This window comes from Pipistrellus kuhlii, unplaced genomic scaffold (assembly GCF_014108245.1).
Source record: "Pipistrellus kuhlii isolate mPipKuh1 unplaced genomic scaffold, mPipKuh1.p scaffold_m20_p_31, whole genome shotgun sequence".
NCBI classification, from domain to species: domain Eukaryota; kingdom Metazoa; phylum Chordata; class Mammalia; order Chiroptera; family Vespertilionidae; genus Pipistrellus; species Pipistrellus kuhlii.
The window spans coordinates 4,666,991-4,686,259 of record NW_023425531.1 but is presented as its reverse complement, the minus strand read 5'-3'; the positions used below and the strand labels follow the sequence as shown (position 1 = coordinate 4,686,259).

At 46.5% G+C, this 19,269-nt stretch overlaps 1 protein-coding gene across 1 annotated transcript in view; it reads right to left on the bottom strand.

The window, feature by feature from the left end:
- Positions 1 to 14,661: 14,661 nt before the first annotated feature.
- Positions 14,662 to 19,269, bottom strand: part of HS3ST4 (heparan sulfate-glucosamine 3-sulfotransferase 4) — a 305,127-nt gene continuing 300,519 nt past the window's right edge. Inside the window, exon 2 of the mRNA XM_036460268.2 lies at positions 14,662 to 16,620. Within this exon, the coding sequence (XP_036316161.1) occupies positions 15,984 to 16,620 (637 nt within the window). The 3' untranslated portion in view covers positions 14,662 to 15,983. The remainder of the gene's footprint in view (positions 16,621 to 19,269) is intronic.

The window sequence follows — 19,269 nt, the reverse complement described above, 5'->3', positions numbered from 1 at the left end:
TTGAGAGGAGGAAGAGGAACATCTGTCATTAGGCTGGAATGCACCCTCCACACACTGTATTCCTTACTGCTCCTAACTAGTCTAGGAGGAGGCAGTCTAGAAGGCTCCAATTTTTAGATGAGGAAATTGGGGCATAAAGAAGTTCAATAATCTGCGTAGGTCACCTAGTCATGAAGAGGCAAAGCCACGCCAGACTGACTTCATCTTTCCATGTGTAATTTAAAAAAAATACATTTTTATTGATTTCAAAAAGGAAGGGAGAGGGAGAGTTGGAAACATCAATGATGAGAGAGAATCATTGATTAGCTGCCTCCAGCATGCCCCCAATTGGAGATTGAGCCTGCAACCCTGGCTTGTGCCCGTGACCAGAATTGAACCTGTTGCTCTTCAGTCCGCAGGCCAAGGCTCTACCCACTGAGCAAAACTGGCTAGGGCACGATGTGTGATTTTTAAGCCCCCAACTAATTTTACCCATAAGGTAACTAAGACTCAGAGTGGTTTGGTGACTTGTGGACAGTTAGTTAGTCCCTGAGAGGGAAATGAAATCCAAAATTAGTCTTCTAAGTCTAACAGTTCAATTGAGGGTCATTTATTTATTCAACATAAATGAATTGACCTGAAACATAAAATGAACCCCTGCCCATTGACGAATGGATGGATAATCAAAATCTGATCTACATACATACAATGGGATATTATGCAGCCTTGAAAAGGAAGGGCATGTTTCCCTGGCTGGTGTGGCTCAATTGGTTGGAGATCATCCCGTGCATGGAGGGGTTGCTGATTTGATTCCCAGTCAGGGCACAGGCCAGCGTTTTGGGCTGGACCCCTGGTAGGGAGCATGTAGGCACCAGCCAATCAATGTTTCACTTTCATATACCGGTAGAAGTTTTTCTCTCCCTCTCCCTTCCTTTCTCTCTAAAAATCAATTTAAAAAAAGGCAAAGGAGTTCTAACACATGCCACCACATGGATGAACTATGAGGACATTATGCTAAGAGAATAAGTCAGTCACAAAAGGACAAATACTGTGTGATTCCACTCAGATGTGGTAGTCAGATCCATGGACTTTCTGTAGAATGGTGGATGCCAGGGCTGGGGTGGGCGAGTTGTTTAATGGGTATAGAATTTCAGTTTAACCATATAAAAGAGATATAGAGAGGATGGTAGTGATGGCTGTACACATTATGAATATATTTATGAGCATTATCTGATCACTTAAAATGGTTATGACGATAAATTTCTGATATGAGAAGCCTGAGAAAGCCGAAAACACAGATTAAGTCACCATATGGGCCAGGCAGGTAATGCCATGAGCAGTGTGGCTTAGGTGGGACCATGACAAACAGGGGCCTGCCTGCCTCATATGAATGGGACGGAACCTGCTCACTTTGATTACATATGCCCCCGGGAGGAAAAGACAAGCCTGGTGTTGGCTGATTTTCTCTTTTTCAATAAGAAGCCAGACACCTGGATTTTTACACGAAGTCTCATGATTTATTTCAATATCAGCAATGAATTCCATTTTGTCAAAGCACTATCTCCCCTGCCCCCAAAGCACCCAATTATAGAATTGCGAGAAATTGACCCAGTTTGAGGCCTCTGAATTATACCATGATGTGATTCTAACAATACAGCCTGTCTGATGGATTTGAAGGCACTGGGAAGAATCAAGCCATTATCTTCATTACTTCTATTCAGACATAAGATTTAACTTCCATCCGTGCAGTTACTCTTTGTGTGCAATGACCTATGTGCCTGTTTCTCTGACACGTTGTGAGCTGGTCGAGGCCAGGGACCGAGTCTTCCTTGCTTTGGGCCCCAGAAGAAAGCTACACACATAACAGGGTGCCAGTAATTAGTTATTGAATAAAGCACTTATGGTGAATGTGTACAGATAGTTTGTATATGTATTGTGGATGGAAGGGGGAAAACGACACAAAATAAATTTGGGGTTGTGTTAAAGGTTGGTACTTAAGTAAGTTATTTTCTTCTGTTTTCCAAACACTCCAAACTGCTTACATTTATTTTGTACTTGTTAATGAGAGAAGATGTTAAAATAAAAATATCAATTTGTTTTCAAGGGCTCTCCTTTCGTAGCCGCTTGCCTTGGGATACAGACTTTGCTGTGGAGAATTCACCACAGCATCCTACTTGCTGGCTCAAACTCACACCACCAAGCTCACAACCAAAGCAATTATAATTTGATATTATAGTTACATATGGGAATTACATGATTTCATTGTATTATTAAAACCTTGTATCTTCTCTACACCAAAGAGCCCATGCAGCCCCATCCAGACTATTCCCACCACCATTTCCAGGCTCTTGCTGAAAAAGGTCTGTTTAGGAAGTGGTGGGATTTCTGCAGGGTGGGTCAACATGGAGAGAGGTAGGGTCTCAGTGAAGGGACCAAAGAGATATGTTGGCCTCACAGATCATGGTGGGTGGTCCCAGCACCATGTTTAAGAGGAAACAGCCACGTCCTCGTTCTTGAGTGGAGTGGGAAGTCCTAGTCAGCAGCCAAGGCCTGTGTGGCTGAGACTCCAACAGGAGGGCCAGACCCACAGGAAGCATCTCTGCTTCTTTCCCGGTCTGCCACTCCACAGACTCCCATCCATCGGGAGAATGAAGAAGTGGGGCTCTGTAGGAAAATGCCCTGTGCATGCATCCATGTGGATCATGATGTAAGAACAGAGGGATTCTGCACAAGAAGCACCTCTATAGAATCTCCACCTCATGGGCAGAGCTAACAGACAGGAAAATAGAATCACCGGGGCATGATGTATGTTGGTACTTCAGGGCCATCACAACCCTGCTTCAGTATCTGACTATAGAAAATAAAGAAATATTGCCAACATGCAGGCAAATGAGTGTGGATTAGACACTGAGCTTTTTCTGAGAGCTACCTCAGATAGAGCCCTTTTTGATGCTCTAGGCATCTTTTCCTATATTCACTCATTTAATCCTCCCAACAGTCTTACAAGGGAAATAAGGTGAGTTGAGGCACAGTGAGGACAAAGGCTAGAGCTGGTGAGTGGCAGTCAGGCTAAAAACCCAAAGGCACCGCACCAAAGCAGACACTCTGAGCTAGAGTTGATGCACACAGCCCCCATCAGCCTTTGCCCCTATTTGCCAGCTGAGGAACCTTGGATTGCTCGTGATTCCAAACAAAGTTGGGTCTAGAATGCAGGCTTCCCAAACCCAAGGTGCACTCAATTACATCGTGGAAAGAGGGCTACAAATAAGTAGCTATAAGACCCCTAATACACAAGCCTTGTATGTGACGGGCAGGTAGAGACTTACCAGAGGAGACTGCAAGGTTCTGGTCCAGCCAATGCATGTTACTGCATTGCTATTCATGCCAAACTCAGCTGAACAGAGCACAGGAGACAGGAGGAAGGCAGTGGTCTCCAGGTACCCCGGGGCTGGCTGAAGCTGTGGTCAGCATCCCTGGTCGCATGTTGGAAACACTGATAAATGTAGTTTTTAAGTTAAGGTTTCAATGTCATTGGCCTGGCATGGAAGCCAGGCATAAAGGGTTTTTGTTTGATGTTTAGTTCCCCAGGCAACTATAGTATGTCGCAATGTCAGAGGAACCCTGGGCCAGGAAATGCACTCACACTGACCATTAGAATTAACATCGTCCCCTAAACTAACCTTCATCTAAGACGCCCGGGGCTTGGCTGGGCAATAACACCTGAAATGGAAACAATCTGCCATTATTTATGGAGTTTAATTTCAGCTCTTGACACTAAAGCTATGACTGTGAGGAGGGCTTGGGAGGGGGGCAGTGTTGGGAGGCTGAAGGCGGATGCTGAGGCCTCAGGATGGGATAGGAATCAGCAACGTGCTGCCCTTGTTTGGTAAACACACCAGTGCTTAATGGTGTCTAATGGTGCCTGTAATTGATGTCTGAAGTTATTTAAAAGTAAATTTACTAGAAAATAATTAGCAATTTTATAGTTCACCACTTCTTCATTTCGTGGATACATTTCTTCCCCCCCAGCGGTTGTATCAGGCACCACAATCCAACGGGCCATGAAACCACATGCCCAAAATGGAGGTAAGCTAGGGTCGCCTACAGAGATAAATACATTTAAAATTTGTTTGATTAGTTCTTCATCAATGGGAAGACAGGGATAACTTTCCCTCCACTACCCCCCTACCTTCCCATCTCCCATTTGCATCTGCAATAAATTATCCTTAATCAACATCAGGGGAAAGTAGTAGGAGGGCAGTTTGATATTAGCCTAGCTTTGACCTTGGGAATTCTTAACCTTAGCAGTGAGAGCACAGAAGAAAATTGTTCCCTATTAGGCCAGATACATCTACAATGTAATGAACTTGAAGAAATATTCATTACAACCCAACTCTCCCTCTCTCCACCCAGCTAGCCCAGAGCTACCAGGTAAAATGAAGAAATAGACATTAATTTACCAAATATCTTACAGAGAATTAGATAGATATCTCTTTGTCCTTTAAACCTTCTATAGATGAGAACAGGTTCTGCATCTTTCCCCTGCTTGCCATTAAAAGCATGGCCCGTGGACCAGCAGCAGCAGCCTTGGGAGCTTGTGAGAAATGAAGAATTTCAGCTCTTCCTTAAAACTACTGGATGGGAATCTCTGGGGGTGTGAACCAGATACTTGTGTTTTCTTCAGTGTTCAGGTCCTAGTTATGTGTGCTTGAGTTTAAGAACCAATGCCTTCTAGGGATACTGCTAACAAACGTTCAAGAATGTGCTCTGGAAAAAAAATTGGAAGATGCTATCAAAATTCTGGTATCATTGTTTCCCCGTGTATTATTAAGTGTGAATGTTATAAATAAATAAAAATAGTATGCTGTATAGGTCTAGAAAACTCACCCTGAAGCTTTTTCAAAACTCCCTATCTCTGTTGCTAAATCTTGAAACTTTTAGAGGCAGACACACACACACACACACACACACACACACACACACACATCAGGCTAATTTAAGACTCCTAGGACTTTCAAGGGTTGGGGTGAATTGTGAGCCACACCAATTCTGTTTAAAACAATGAAATTGTGCCGGCCAGATAGACATACTTTTGCAAGCTGAATTTGGCTTGAGGATCAATATTATGCACCATACAAATGTTTGGACTGCTCAACAAAAATGTGTCCTTGATATCCCTTTTATTACTTTTCTTCGATTTTTGGTGTTCTAGGAATTAATTGTGTGAAAGAAAAAAGCCACATGCTAACCTGACAAGCTCAGGGAAGGCCTGCGTGGCAGTCTTGCAAACCCAGAGACCTAAGATAACCACAAAAGATGGTTTGAAAATTAAATATCTAACAGGTTATAGTAGGTAGTCATGTCCCAGATATTTTCCCAGACAAAGATAAAGTTTGATCTTTTTACTGAGCCCGTTTGCCTTTTTTGCCTCTAAGATAACATATCTGTGAGATGTCTGGGTAACTTGTAACTTCCCTTTTTCCGGAGCCTCTGGGGCACAACCAAATGTGGTGGGCGCCAGGACAGATGCCTCAAATTCCTTCTTTATCATGTTAATGTTCCTGCACTCACCTGAGTACACCTCCATCATTTTACTTTTTATCCAATCCCAGGAGTTTCCCACCGCTTTGCTTTCTCCCGCCTCCTTACTCCAACACCAATGAATTTCATGTAATCCACCTATGTCCCTCCTTTGATTTCAGTGTATAAATAGAGAAATGTAACCCGCCATTCTTCGGAGCATTATCTCATCCATTGAGGTTCTGCTTCCCGGCATATGTCGACAGTTTTGGCTCAAATAAACTCATTAAAAAATTCTTTACAGGTTTCAATGTGTTTTTTCATTAACAATTGTTTGAGAGTCTAGTGGAGTCTGGTAATTTTTCTGAGTGACAGATTATTTGGGCCACTTCCACACAGTCTAAAAAAGCCATCTCTTAGTTTTTAAGGCTGGCGTTCTTAAAAGTTAAACAACCGAGGTTACTGCGCAGTAAATGAGTGCATCTGGGACCAGCAGAGGAACTGCAATTTGTGACAAGCAAACTACAAGGAGCCAAGGGCAAATCCAGAGAACAAAGGAGAAGAGCTTTCCTTTACAGAGGACAAGAAGTGGGAGGAGTTGTTTTAACAAAAGTTCATTAGAGGAAAGTGAGAGTGTGGAAGTGATGGCAGCCTCTCATTGGCTGCAGCAAGGGGCAGCTTGCTGTTGCTGGGCAGAGAGGAAAGCTTCCTTCTTCCCCCTGGCCCATGCAAGCTGCCAGGATGGTTGATAGTGCCTGAGAATGCTGCCTCCCAGGCTTCTGACTCCATTTCAAATGAGGTTTCCTTTGTTCATTTTCACAATGTCACCATTCCCCTCTGGGAAAAGGGCCTTGTTCACTCCCTCTGGTGACAAAGCACCAGCACTGGAGAGTGGTTTGCTGAAGCGATGTCTTTGGAGGCCCCTTTTCAAGGTCATTCTGGCTGTCCAGGTTTCAGTGGAAAAGAACTGGTGTTTTAAAGGAGAAGGAACCTTGCAAGTGGAGCAACTGGCAGAAGTTCCAGTCTGGTCTCTAAGCAGGAGAGCTATTTTGCAGGAAAAGGGTTGGTTGGGGCAGGGAAGGTACCACAAGCACATATAAACTGAAGGGCTAATGACAAATCTGTGGATGGGGCCCTGGGGAGGCAGGAGATGCCAGCAGGAGGCAGGAGTGGTGGTTTGGAGACAGACTGTAAAAGTTCTTGTGTGCTAAGCTGAGGAGTCTGGAATCTCTCACGCAGGCAATGGGGAATCATAGGGAACATTTTATTGGTTTTCCTAGCATCTCCTTTGGAACAATTCTCCCCACTCAGTAATTATCTCTCTCAAGTCCTGAGAGCAGGGCTGCGCTGCCCTGTCCCGGAGTGTGTGCTAAGCCAGGCCAGGAGACTCAGCCACAGTGATTGGTTCCTGGGAGGTCACATGGCCCACTTTTGATGGAGCTCTTAGGAAAATATGTTTTCTGTGGAATGAAGAGTGGAGTAGGCTGGACTGCAAGCAGCCACAGCAATATCGTGTGAAAAACTCAGAATGATGGCTGGTCATGAGGAAAGGTGAGAGGGTAGCAAAGGATTGGAAGACAGAGGGGGTGAAAGAGAGGGGACTGGAAAATAGCTCCCAGATGCAGCCATACCTTCAGCCACTCACCGTTCTGAAATCTCAGTTACCCAGCCAGGAAATTCCTTTTAGTCCCAATCTTGTTTGAATTTGTGCTGTAAAGGGACATTGAGCATAAGGTTAAGAGCTAGGGATCCAAGGCTAAAGGATGAAATGAGGAGATTTGGGTGGAGAAATTCAGCTGGTAAGTTATAAATCTACAACCTGTAATAAAAGCATAATATGCTAATTAGACAGGATGACCTTCTGGATGAAGCTGGGGCCGCGAGGGAAGCCTGGGTCCCGGTTGCCAGAGAGAAGGAAGGCCGACTCTTGCATGAATTTTGTGCATCAGGCATCTAGTAATGACAATGATAGCAAACCCCCGGCTCTTTCTTTGAGCCAGTCCCTCTCGTGAGCTCCCTGCCTGGGTCATCTGACGTGACTCCCTCCTTCCCTCTGTCTCAGTCTGATGGACAAGGGATGGTCAGTCAAGAGGTAGAGAGAGAATCTCAACTTTCTCAGTCAACAGCCTAGACCAGGAGAACAGGGGAGAGGTCCAGGAAGCAGGAGCAGAATAAGAAGTGGACTGGGAGTGCAGCTGAGGTAGGAGAGGGATTGATGGAGATCCCAGCCTGCCTGCCTGCCTGGAGCACACAGCAGAGCGCTGGGTGACTGCGCCCTGCTGGAGGCTGGCTGCAGCCATGATTTAGACCTGGTCCTGCCGCTCTGCCAGGGGCATAAACAGCTCTGTTTTATGTCTTGTCATGTCTTCCCTCAGCATCGCGGGGGAATGAAAGCCCTTCTCTCCGAAGCATTTTGCACAGCATTCCCCAGCAGCCCCTCTCCCCCGGGACCCTCTGTGCGACTTCTCCTGGGATCAGAACCAGGAATCTTTCTTCCTTAAATGATGGAAAAGAGGCTACCTAATGATCCATCAGAAAGTCTTGTCTTTGATCGTCAAAGCCACATGGACTCTGCAGCCGTCACCTCAAATGCGCCCGTCTTCCCTCTTGGGAAAGAGGCAACCAAAGGAGCCGCTTCAGCAAGCTTCCCCATGGCTGCTCAGAGAGAATGCTCACCGCTTTCTTTTCATTATGCCCCCCCCTTTTTTTTGGTAAATTTTTGATCATCCGAAAGCTGTTCCCATAATCTTAGAAATAAAGCGGTGACAAAATCTCAGCCCCTAAAGACACGCATGTTTAAGGGGAAATACCTTTTGTTACAGAGACACTGTCACCACCCAGTTGCAAGTAAGACATGACAGAGGGGACTGGGCTTCCTGACATTTTTTTCAGGAAAAAAGGTTAACCCCTTCCGTCCGGCCCAGAGCTGTGTGAGGGCTGCTTGTCCTCACCCAGTCCCACTGCCGTTCCCAGGGCCACGTGGAGGCAAGTAACAGGCTCTCAGCCATCAAGGACCATACTGGTCATGTTCCCAACCTGCTTCCAGCCTAATCTCGAGATTGCAGCTCACTTCAAACCATCCCCCTCCCCACCCCCATCCCCTCACACCCGAATATTATGTGCCTCTTCCATGTAGGGAGAGATTACAAAAGAGAAAACAAAGTTAGTTAGCAATTCTCTGAAGGCTTCATTGCACCCTTCTCTCAAGTTGGAGATGTGCAGCATCTTCCCAGCCATGTCCCTCTAGTGATCAAGCCCACAGTCCCACCCAGGCTGCCTACGGGCTGGGACCTTCCAGCCAGATGGGTGCCTTCTCCTCTGAGCCAGCGGCACCTCCCGGTCACCACCTTCCTCTCCATCTGGAGCAGCTGCATCACAGGAACACTCACCAAGCAAGTGGTGGGATGGCTAATGGAGAGTTCCCAGCCTCCGGGGTTGCTGTAACAGGCGTTACTGCCCATAATGTCCTTCTTGTGATCAATGTGGTTGATGCTGCACAGAGAGGATTCCCCATGGCCTCCTTGGGGCATCTGTGTGCTCCCCACCCAGCGCTCCTCCCCCACCCACAGACCGAATGCCTGTGGGCAGAGCGCAGGGCCCATTCTGTGCACAGGTCACACACGTGGGCCTAGGTCACCCAGCACAGTGAGGCCTCTGACTGCATGCAGCACCCAGGCCCAGGCGTTTTCAGCAAAAGGAATAACTCCACCCTTGCTTCTACTTTTGGTTTGTGTCCTCAGTCTCTGCTGCTCACCACGGACATGTACGGGGCTGGAGGCCACAGATACAGGTCTGAAGGCTGGCTCTCCTTACCAGAGCGAGACTGGATACTTCCCACATCTGTGCAGTAACATGAGATTTCTAAGACATGAGCCCTGAAGGTCCCTCACACCGCATTTATCAGTCCTGCTGCCGGCCTGCACCTTGATCCCTGCATTGGCTTTTTCTAGTTCTCAGAGGCATCCCAGGAGGTTCTCCGAGACTTCCTGTCACCTGTATTTATTTATTTATTTACTTACTTATTTTAAACAGCGTGTCCTGGAGAAATGCGATAGGACCCCATTCCCCAGGCACAGGGAACATGCTCTTCGTAGGGGAGGCCTCATTCACTGGAGACTGGAAATACGGGTGCTGGAAGGTAACCTGTCCAGGAAACCTGCTGGGCAGACCTTTAGGGCACCAGGTGGCTAAGGAGAGCAGTGTCTCCTGCTCTGGCCTCAGCATGAATGGAGATGGTTATCTCAGCTGCAGGGCCCGGGACCAGCCAGTGAGGAGTCAACCCCAATGAGCTCTGCAGCTCCACTCAGGTCTGCTGATGCCCTCACAGTGACCAGGTGCTGGCCCTGGAGCCAGAAGCTGTGAGCGGCTCCTTCTGATCCCCGGACACGATGGGCCATTCTAGCTCCAGTTACTCCTGGTCTTTGGTCATTATTCTATGTCAGAAGCACGTGTCCCAAGTGGTCCAGACCATGGGATGAAATCAGAGCTACTCAAACGGACCTCCCCTGGGCTTAGAGGATATGAGAGTCCCTGGAGCTGCTGGCTGCTGCTCCCCAGGGCAGGCTGGCCCACATGCTTCCCTGAGCTGGGCTTTTACTTCAGCCAGAGCACTCCTGGGGAGCATCCCTAATCTCCCAAACATCACAGCCCCTCCTGTGCACACGGGGGAAACACTTGTGGGTCATCCCGGACCTAGAGGACATCCTGTCTTAGCCTGTAACCTCACTTAAAACGTGTAAGTGTGCATGTACATTTTCATGTTCACTGTTACTGAACTTAGCACATTTTAGAGAAGTTGGATGTTTACTGGTCTGCTTCCCTTCTTGATATATGAGCCAAAAAGTAGCTGAGAGCTAAGGATAGAGGGTCATCCTGTGACTTGGCCTCAGACAATTACAAGGAAGCTGGTGGTGTGGACGGCCTTGGAAGGACTTGTGTCCCCTGTCATTGGCTTGGCCATAATCACTTACAGAAAGGAGACACAGCTTCCATTTAGGGAGAAGCTTATCCTTGCTAGCAATGTTGCCCACACACACTTCTCTTTCTCTCCCCCAGGGTTTCCTCCTAATATCCTGCCTCCTTGATTACCCAATCTTGTATTTTTATCTATCCATCTATCTATCACCTAAAAATATATTTTTATTGATTTCAGAGAAAGGGAGATGGAGACAGAAGCATCAATGATGAAAGATAATCTTTGATTTGCTGCCTCCTGCATGCCCCACACTGGGGATTGAGGCTGCAACTTGGGCATGTGCCTGGACCAGAAATCAAACCATGACTTCCTGGTTTCTAGGTCGACGCTCAACCCCTGAGATACGCTGGCCGGGCTGTGTTTTATTTTGATAGTATTTACCCATTTGTGCTTTAGCCTCTCTCTGGAGCATAAGATAAGGGCAGTCTTATGAGTTGGGATGAGGCAAATTCTGATGACTATGGTCTTTAATGACACAAGTTCTTGGTGTCTTTTTACCCTGACCGCGCCCAAGTTCATGTTTTCATACACTCTGTGCATTTCTCTCACAACAGTGTCAATGTTACTGTATGCACGTCTCTCATAGCCATCTTCCCCATTGGCTGGGAGCCCCGTCCAGCAAACCAGCTTTGCTCACTCCCACACCTCTTCCAATTGCCACGTGTCTGCTGCACATATTTGTAAAATAAAAGTCTCAGTGAAACATGATTGACCCTAGAGTAATGGGATTGGCCTGTGTCCAGGAATTCTAGACATTCTGCCACCTTTATCTGTGGACACACACTCCACACATGTTCTTGGCCTGCGTTTTCTCCTCAATGGCATGAGGAACTTATTACCTTGCCATATAGTCTCACAATGTCTCATTGGTTTCATGTATCTCCTACACCTGGAAATGACACATCCTCACACCCATGAGAAACCAGAAGTCATATGAACTCCTCTCTCCCACCCCATTGTGCTAAAGAATCCAAGGAACCCCTACCCCACTTTATTTCCAAACATATGCGAGCCCCGCTCCCAACACCTGCCCTGGCTCTCAGCCCTCTGTGTCTTCATAGAAAAGATTAGGAGTCATGGCCACAGACATAGCATTTGAAGCCCAAAAGCTTGAAGACATCGCCCCATTTTCATCCCAAGAAGATCTGCCAGGCCCTGTGTGAACAAGCCAAGGTGTCTGGTTGTATCCAAAAGAACTTTGAGTATGGGGCAGGGAAAGGCTGTTGTGATGAGAACTTGCGTATTGCGGGGAAGAGGTGGGGTCTGCACCCGGAGGGGAAAATATATTGTATTCGAATGCCTGAAATTCAGCCAGCTCTGTGTTGTTCATAGGGGGATGTTTTTGGACCTTAGCTTTGGGCAAAATCATTTCCCCTCAGCATCATCGTATTGTCCAGTCTGAGTGAAGATATACCCTTGGAATGCTACAAAGGCATGTTGTTCAGGAAGTAGTATGAGGATCCACCTCTCTCCTCCTCCTCCTCCTTCATCTTCTTCATGACCATCGTCAGCATTACTCTCCACTATGTCAATGAAGCGCTTCAGTTTAAAAAATATCTTCCCATCATTTGGTCATCACAGAAACGCTGGTGATTGGCCAGTAGGGATTAAATAAGCCCATTTTAGAGATATGGAAACTAAGGTTCAGAGGGACAATGCTGCTTGTCCAAGACAGAAATAAGGCCAGGCTTACACCAGCTACCATTCTTCTGACTGCCTTGAGGCAGACAAATTCTTTGGGGAATAAGGAGGTAGCAGGTGGGCAAATGGGAGGGGCAGAAAAGACATGCACCTTGGAGAGCCGAGGAGCTGAGGTCTTAAAGAAGTGTGGCTCAGAGCGGGATCCCTAGTACCCTGGACTGGGGCAGGCCATGCTCCTCAACCTGAAATTCAATCTGCAAGGCTCCCCAAGGTTGCTCAGAGGTCCAGGGAATGGCCACGCCTTACTGCTCTCAAGTCCAAAGGTAAAAGGGATTGCTGCATGTCTCTGCTGTCATCGTTCTGTGTGTAGAGCTAGTAGGTCTAGTGCCAAGGCCAAGGCTTCCATACCTTTCAGGCACAGAATGACACCGGCAAAGGCAATGAGCAGGGGGTAAAGGCAGCAGCGCCACCCGAAGGATGGATCTCCTTTTCTCATCCCAGCAGCAGGCTTTCCAGAGCTCTGAGTCATCATTCCAGGGAAGGGAGGGCAATGGAAAATTAAGTATAATTTATGCTTTGCTAATTGAAATCAAATACAAAATTCAATCTCCCTCGAGTCACATTGCTCGCGTTTAAATAGGGTGGAAGTGTTATTAACCTGCCTCTATTTGAACAGGTTGACTTAGCTTTTCGGGATAGGAAGTAATTCCTTTGTCAAGTTTCTCCACTGAGGAACGGGTGGCTGTGTGGCTCCCTCCCAGCACCTGGGAATGGAGCTGGGGCCGAATGGTACTGAAACATCTCAGGTTCACACTTCTTTCCAGAACCATGAGCTTCCAAGCATGTCATTGAATGACCCTTCAAATAAAGACACTTAAGCTCTCTAGGCTTAGGCCTCTGCCCTGTTTCTCCAGAGAATATTAGCCTCCTGTTACATGCCAGTGGGTGTAAATGCCCCAAGAGTTTCCCCACTGTTGTGTCCCAGATAAGAATGACTGTAACTACCAGCTAGCCAGGCTAACAATGGATTAACTTGTCATGTATGTGAGGACACAGGACTGGGTTCCTTTTTAGGAGCACAGAATATCTGGATGCTCTGAGTTCAAGGGGCCACGCAACCCAGCAGGGAGATGGAAAGTGAAGAGAAGGTGTGATCGAGGGACTGAGTCAACATGTGTCCACTCAGGACAGAACAGATGGGAGAGGTTAGATAAATGGTCATTCTTAGCAGGTAGAAAGTCACAGTAAAGCCTCCCTATAAGCAGGGAAGCTATGACCTTTGCTCCTTTGACTTTCTAAGTCATACATTCACTCCTTATGTGGTCCTCATTAGACTCCCCCCCAAAAGGGACAATGTTTCCCCAAGCAAGCCCTTGGGGACCACTTCTCTTAGAAGTACCTTCACAAAAGCTACAGGGAAGGTGGGAGGGAGGATGGGAGGGCAAAGACATACACATGTAAGACTTCCTTCATTTGTTCTCAATCCCAGAAAATATATATATATATATATATATATATATATATATATATATATATATATATATATATATATATCATCACCCAAGGACATGTTATTGATATTTTTTAGAGAGAGAGGAAGGGAGAGAGAGAACATCGATTGGTTGCCTCTTGTACATGCACCAACCAGGAGCTCAAACCTGCAACCTAGGTTTGTGCTCTGACCAGGAACCAAACCCTTGTCCTTTCTCTATATGGGAGGATGTGCCAGTGAATTGAGCCACACTGGCCAGGACCATAGGAATATATTTTAAAGGACAGATGCTTGGGCCTGGAGACTCTGGAGACTCTGACTCAAGAAATGTGAAATAGGACTCAGGAAGCTGTAGCTTGAAAAACCCCACAGCTGTCTCTGATGTGTAACTGGACTTGCTCCTTGCTCTTCCTATAAAACAGGGCCCCGAATCAGTAGCACACCATACACTCTTCTGAGCAAGCATACATTTATGCATTTTCTTTCTTGAAATAGGTATATTTCTATCTCTCTCTATGTTTTTTAATGCTCACTCAGGGATATGTTTTTATTGTTTGTGGAAGAGAGAGAGAGGAAGAGAGAGAGAGAGAGAGAGAAGAGAGAGAGAGAGAGAGAGATGTGAAACATCGATCAGTTGCCTCCTGTACACGCCCTAGCTGGGGATTAAACCCACAAACTGGGTTTGCACCCTGATTGGGAAATGAACCTGTAATATTTTGGTATATAGACAATGCTCCAAACAACTGAGCCAACTGGTCATGGCTAGGTATTCTTTTATTTTGGTAGCAAAGGCATAATATATTGCCTTCAGCTCAATAACCACTCTCTTATCTGGAAAAACAATGATTTGTAAAGTTGTTCCTCAGTTGGGCACACCAGTCCATTCCTTGCCAGGACCGGTTGAGAATGAGAAAGTGGTACTTCTTATAAGACAGAACCCCCAGAAGATCTAATCTGGGTCCTTCTGGTCATCCCAAAGAAGGGAAACTCCCAGAATCTGAGAGTAGGGGTGGGTTGGAGGTGATCAACAGAAAACACCATCAAAACCCATTGATTAGGTTGCATTAAGCTTTATAACAACACAGTTTTCATTTAGCCGGAGAAATGACAGTTTAGTAACAGCTGAACAGAGTTAGCTCCCCCACGCACACATTTCCAATGTTACTGGAACAGTTCCTGGACTGGGAGACCCGTGAACAGGGCTTCATGTCGAATGCTGCATTTCAATCAAATACGACTAATGGGAAGGGATACTTTAGTCAGTAGCCCTTGAAGGGGGTTGTCCCAGACAGCCCTTGCTCCCCCCACCCCCATAAACTGATGTGGCAAGTGGAGTCAGCCCTCTTGTCACTCCCCAAAATGTGCTGTCTGTGAACAGAGCAAATGAAGAAGAGATGACCATGAGGGCAGATGGTGGGCAAATAGACGATGGTGACCGGTACCCTGTTCACTGTGTGGCTAAGGGTTATTCATAACATAAGACATGCCAACTTTCTGGTCCTTGCCCTTCTGGGGACCCTGAGGGACAGAGCCCACCCCAAAAGCATGTTTCAGAACCAGGTGCTGGGGGAGAGGATCTGTAGGTGTGGAGACCTCTCCCCAGAGGACTGGCTGTCTCTGTTGCTCCCAGAGATGGCTTTCACTCTACCAAGCCCGGGGCTCTGAGCTTCGCTGCTGCCACGCTGCTGGGAGAGCAGCCCAGGGGCTGAATCTAACACGAGGGCAGGAGCGGAGCTCCAGCGCCCTGGGTGCTCCTGAAGAGAGAGACCCAGCCTGCCTTGGAGGGCTCATAGAAGGAAGGTTTCCAGGGGTGTCAGCTTTTTGGGGTGAGGAATGTGCATGCCCCTCCCTTTAGAAGGTGTGGAGGGAGGAAGTTGTGAGCTGAGATCTTTCAGGAAGGCCAGAGATTCCTTGGCTGAGGTCCCTCACCCAGGAGTCCTGGAGCACTCAGCCACAATGAGCATTCCAGAGAGATGCCAGAGCAGGGTTCACACAGCATGGCCTGGGCCAGACACAGGGCTAGAACTCAGGCTTCCCACAGCAAAGTGAGAGCCCCCAAATAGACCTTCCTTTCTTTGTTTCACTTAAACACATATTCATGGCACCGTCTCTGACCTAGGCAGCTATTCAATCCTGTCTTCAGACTCTATTCACCCATAGGAGACAAGAATTAGCAGTAGATCCTGGTGGCCATCTGGTCGACCAGATTCTGCTGCCCAGGCAGGTCTGGCTGCTCCGTAGGGAAGCAATCTCAGCTGGATGAAGGGGGACACCTAAGTTACACTCCAGAAAGACTGAGGCTGTGACCCTGCGGATTCAGGACTCAGGTAAGGGGTCTCCTCAGCTGCCCCCTAGCCTTCCTTCACATCTCTAGCCTTATTTGTCACCCTCTTCCTGCTCCCACTGGAAATTTTGACCAGTCATTTGGTAAAACATCATGTTGAAGGGCTTGTAAAATTTCCGCAGTCTATGGATCACATCCGGGTCAATGCGGGGATGAGTCCGACCTTTGCTTTTGCCTAAGCACCTGGGGGCACCGCTGTCTTCTGGCTTCTTGAGGCAAGGGAATCCCTTGGTTTTATTGAAATAGAAATGCTTCTCAGTCACAACACGCGTGAGGCCTAAAAAATCCTGAACTTTGGCCATTTCCCCTGCGGGGTCCACGATGAGCCGCTCCCCGCTGACGAAGAGGATCTGGGAGAGGGGGAAGAACTGCATCCAGTTCTCCAGGTGCAAGGCATAGAGCCCTATGCGGATGGCGCTCCAGGAGGCATCGATCAGCCCCAGGGTCCGGTTTTTGAAGGCCAACACCTCGAACGTGGGGATCTCGGGCTTCTTTGACAGGGTCTGGGTGTAGTCAGAGATGGCCCTGGTCACAGGGTTCCTCACCACCACAATCAGTTTGATGTCCTTGGCCATGGAGTGGATGCGCTTAGGCGCCTCATTTGTCACAAAGTAGCTTGGTGTCTTCTCCATGGTTATCTGCCCGTCCACGGTCTTAGGCATCACACTTCTGGAAGAGGGAGAAAGGGAGAAAGAGTGGTCATTCCTACCCAGAAATATCTTAATTTTGCACAAAACGTGTGATGTAAATAGCTCGTGGGGAGCTACCACATAAAATTCATGGGTCAATGCTTGTGGTTCTTTTTAACTATCTGCCCCTCTAGGGTTCTGTTTGTAGAGTCCTCCAAAAAAGCAGCATGAGGCTCATGGCTTCATGGCAGGGAGCCTTATGCACCTGGGCTTAAACTGCTGCTCTATTTCTTACCAGTTATATTTAAGCTAAATATACTCTTAATTTCTCTATGTATAAGTTTTATAATCTCAGAAATGGAGATAATAATGGCACCTAGCTCCCAGTGCAGTGTGAGGATTAAGGGAGATAATGTTTGTAGAGCATTTAGCGTAGATTCCGGCACACGTAGGAGCTTAATACATCAAAGTTATTATTATTGTTGTAGTGGCTTTCAGAAAATGTTTGTGCTCAACGAAACCTCAAAGATTATCTAGTCCAGGGGTTGGCAAACTACTGCCAGCCTTCTGTTTTTGTAATGCCTGCAGCTAAGAATGATTTTAAATCTTTAAATGGTTGGGGGGAAACCAGAATAATAATAATGATAATAATAATAACATTTTGTGATGCGTGAATTTTACATGAAATTCACATTTCAATGCTCATAAATAAACTTGCGTTGGAACACAGCCACACTCTCCTTTATTTGCTGTCCCTGGCTGATGCTGCACACAGCAGGCTTGAACAGTTGCAATGAGACCATGTGACACACAAACCCAAACATATTTACTCTGGGCCCTTTTAAAAAAGTCTGCTGTCTCCTGACCTAGTCCAAATGCCTCACTGTACAAAGGATCAAACTGGAGCTCAGAGGAGAATGGACAGACTTTGTGAAATCAACAACCTGAATCACATCCCCGAATCTTATCCTAAAACTGACCGTGAATTCACCTGAGAATAAAAGGGCAGATAGCGTGAAAGCATCCAGCATAGTTTGGTTCTATGAATGAGATTCCTACTTTCTTTGTTCCAGGGTTGCAAGTGGGCCACTGACTGAGCCCACACCAGGGCCATGCTCTCACTTTCCTTCCCAAGGTTGCTTCTATCCCAAATTCACCCCGCAACCCATGTTCAGGATGGCCTCGTCTCATTGACAGCTTCAAGAAACTAAAGGACTTGGATGCTACTTGTTCCCCAACCCCAATGTAGCAAGCTTACCAGTGAAAAGGGGAGGAGCAGGACCCTATTATACCCCAATTTGCGATAGGCATCTGTAGACCAAAGTTAACTGAATATAAACCCGTTCAATACCTGTCAGTACAGCAGACCATCTGCCGCCACGTGCTCCATTAAGTCTATTCACTTCCAAGGCCTGCACCACAGTGGTACATTCAGGATTACACAAGACCTCTTTGTTATAATGACATGCTTTTAAATGTCTCAGCTAATAAACCTTAATACAGATGAAGATCCCTTAGCTTCCCCTACCATAATTAAATTTATTTACTATCTCGTGTGTAGAGAAAGAATGACTTTTCTTTTATCTCCAATTCACATGCTCTGTCAATAATTAATTGCTACTGGGTTTTGAGCTTCATCAGCAAGCACTGTTATTGAGCAAGAGGAATGGCCTGGCAGAGAAATTCCCAGGGTTGGTGTAGTTAGGCCAGAATGGTTGGGCAGCACAGAGTTTTCTGATCAAAGCAATAGCCTTGGCCATAATCATGCTTATCTTGGAACAACATATTCTTCAAAGTATTTTGAATGTCTTCATGTTCATGTGTCTGTCTGGCTTGTGCTAGATTTAATTGTCTCATTTGAAGGGACAGGGCTAAGGAGCACAGCCTTTGGGAGTTATATGTGCATGATTTAAGAGTTCTGACTACCTATGTCATATCAATGAAGTTGCTTAACCCACTTTGAGCCTCAATTTTCTCATCTACAAATCAGGGTTAATAAGAGTCCCTTCTTCATAGAATTGTAATGAAGATTAAGGTGATATTGCAGGCAATTTGCTTAGAACAGTGCCCAGTAATGCCATGATTTTTAAAACCTAAGCCAGGTGCACAAGATCATTGGCACAGCAATTCTTAGAGAAGAACAAGAAAAAAAATTTACATTTGACCCATTGGAAAAGTTGAACAGCATGGAAACTGAAGATCCCATCTAGGAAAAAAAGATATTCTGACTCAAGCCAATGCCACCTGCCCACTGCCTGACTGTCTGGCTGTGGCCAGCGAGGAGCTTCTACTAGGAGCTCAGCCAGCATTAGGGACAGGCCCAACTTCCCATTCCTATTTCCCTTGGAGAGAGATACTCTCTGAGCATGAAGCTCACATCCTACTATGGAAATATTAAATATGTGTTGAGTCCGTAAACACCTGAAGGTAGATCCTAATGTGGCCCTTTGCAGAGTTTAGTCCAGATGTGTTTTTGCCTTTTGACTCTGTTGATTTTTCTTTCATGCAAGTGCAGCTGCTAGATTTCTCTTCTCACCTCTCCTCTGAGTTCACATCTAGACCTTGGTGTTTGTCTTCCCATTCCCCTATCCAGCCATGTCCTTCAATTTGGCTGAGTGCTGTCTGTGGTCTGTCAAGATCTTTGTGGATCTCAAATCTTTCTTCTGTAGCATCTGGAATGAAATGGTAC